Raw genomic sequence first — 2,500 nt, forward strand, 5'->3', positions numbered from 1 at the left:
TCGAAAATTGATAAATCCAAAGACCTAAAGATGATCATCAAAATGTGATCCGTAATAGGAAGGCGCTGAGCCTCAGGGGAACCTTGGGTCCGTTTGATCCCACGAAGAACCCGCTGCAAACGTAGACAGTTCACCAGAGGGTCTGGGAAGCCTTCTTCGATATGCAGGGCACGAACTGCTGAAAGGTAAACTTTGATCGAAGAGTGCTGAACCGATCCCGCCAGAAAAGTGGCAAAGAGGCACAATGTCCATTCATCGGTGGGGCACGGGGAGCCACTGGGATGCAACTTGCCCAAATGCGCACAGAAGTTGACAAATTTCCTCTGGCCAGATGCGTAAGATCTCCGGGTGGAGTCAGCCAAACCATGGGCTAACAGGAACTGGCACTGCCGCTCTAATGAGAGCCAATCAATTCTTCCAGGAGATGAGGTGGAATGGACACTGGAAGCGACTGAGCCTGGGGTGCTAACCTCCGGAACTCCTGCCAATGAAAGCGGGACAAAGCGTCAGCAATGCAATTATGAACCCCCGGAACATGCTGAGAGGCAAAGGAGAAATTGAAACGAGCCGCTGAGGCGAGAAGATGGCGAAGCAAGCGCATTAACACGGGAATCCTGGATGTTCTAGAGTTGAGGATATAAACCACGGCCTCATTGTCGGTGCGAAACAGAACATGGCGCCTGGCGAAGTGGGGCCCCCAAACATGAGCGGCAATGATAATCGGGAACAACTCTTTATAGGCGATAGAGTGAGAGGCTTGAGAAGAAACCCATGCGCCGCTGAACCACTCCCCATTGAAGTAAGCACCAAAGCCAAGGGAACCGGATGCGTCCGATGTAACTTCGAGGTCAGGGGTGGCCGACATGCCGGGAAACAACCAAAAATAGACGCCATGCCAAGAGGACAAAAACTGAAGCCACCACTGAAGATCCAGGTGAAATTCAGAATTCAGGCGGATTGGATGGTCCCGTTTACGAAAACACTGGAGCAGATTGATCATACGACGCAGGAAGGTACGACCGGGCCACACGACCTTGGCGGCATGATGTAAGTGGCCAATGAGGGACTCCAGTTCGCGCCGAGTACACCAGCGACGATTCCGCCACGACTGCAGCAGCACCTGTAAAGCAAGGAGCTTGTCCGAGGGGAGGCAGGCCACCTGAGCCACTGAGTCTAACTCAATGCCCAAAACAACTAAACGCGTGGACGGGCCAATGCACTTATCCGGGTGGAGTGGAAGTCCTAAGGAACGGCAAACAGCTATGGAAGTGGCTAAGTTCTCAGCACATTGGTTAGTATCCGGCGGTCCTGCAGTAATAAAATCGTCTAAATAATGTAACAGCGCAGAAACATTGTGTGTATGTAGGAGAATCCACTCCACCATGTCCGCCACAGAATTGAAAATATAAGGAGCAGAGCGGAGGCCAAATGGTAACGCTAAATCAACATAATAGTGCTTCCGCCATCTCATACCCAAGAGATATCGATCAGATGGATGGACAGCTATGTTGCGGTAGGCTGCCTCAACATCGAATTTAGCAATCAGGGCACCTAAGCCATAGCTTGAGATCATACGAATGATCTGATCAACCGTGATGTATTGCATGGTAAACTCGTCAGGGTCAATGCCATCATTAACACTTAGCCCACCAGGGGATGACAGGTCCACTATGAGCCTCCACTTGCCTGGTTGACCCTTTTTAGGGATAACTCCAAAGCTGCTAACGTGCAAATGAGGGAAAGGTGGGGAGGAAAAAGGTCCTGCAACCCTCCCAAGGGAGACCTCGTTAGCCAAGTAGCGGTCAATGACCTCGGAGTGTTGATTAGCAGAGGCCTTGTTTGACTTAGCTGATTTTAATTTCTTGGAATGCTGAAATCCCAGGCGAAAGCCATTCCTGAGGCCGTCCAAGACAAAGGCGACAAGATGTTGATCCGGATGTTGGGACAACTTGGCAGCGAACACTTCAGGCTTTAGAGGGCTAACCACGGACACCGGGGGCAAGGGGTTGGAGACTGGAAGGAAACAGAATGAGAGATGGTAATTCCCCGCAAACGACCCTACCCCCCCCCCTCCCCCCCCCCCCCTCCTGAAGTAAGGGCAGCAATACAGCAACAGTGAGAAAAGTTTAATTCAACAAGCCCAGAGCACAACAGGGGCAAGCAAAGAAAACCGTGAAAAATTCTAATAAAACTGAACAATCGACTAACTGAGCAAACTGAGCAATCGACTAACTACATAACTACTAACTGAGCAATCGACTAACTACATAACTACTAACTGAGCAATCGACTAACTACATAATGACTAACTACATAATGAACGAAGTACGCGCAACATGTTCCAAAGTTCTGAGAAGGGGAAAACTTCTTGGAGCCAATCGTTACTGACGCCGTGCTTTTTGGCCAGCTGAGGCACTAAATGCCGGAGACCGAGATCTGCGCCTGACAGAACTCTCCTGCTTACGTTCTGGTCTAGAACTGCATGATACAGAACGATGGG

General features: G+C 50.2%; 2 protein-coding genes across 3 annotated transcripts in view; both read right to left on the reverse strand.

The window, feature by feature from the left end:
• LOC138031561 (protein toll-like) overlaps positions 1–2,500 on the reverse strand; it is a 178,174-nt gene that overhangs the window by 135,172 nt on the left and 40,502 nt on the right. The window lies entirely within an intron of this gene.
• The window catches only part of LOC138038184 (uncharacterized), a 4,378-nt gene that overhangs the window by 639 nt on the left and 1,239 nt on the right, over positions 1–2,500 (reverse strand). Inside the window, exon 2 of the mRNA XM_068884010.1 lies at positions 1–481. This exon is cut by the window's left edge and continues 639 nt beyond it. Coding sequence (XP_068740111.1) covers positions 1–481 — 481 coding nt within the window. The remainder of the gene's footprint in view (positions 482–2,500) is intronic.

This window comes from Montipora capricornis, chromosome 2 (assembly GCF_036669925.1).
Source record: "Montipora capricornis isolate CH-2021 chromosome 2, ASM3666992v2, whole genome shotgun sequence".
NCBI lineage: Eukaryota > Metazoa > Cnidaria > Anthozoa > Scleractinia > Acroporidae > Montipora > Montipora capricornis.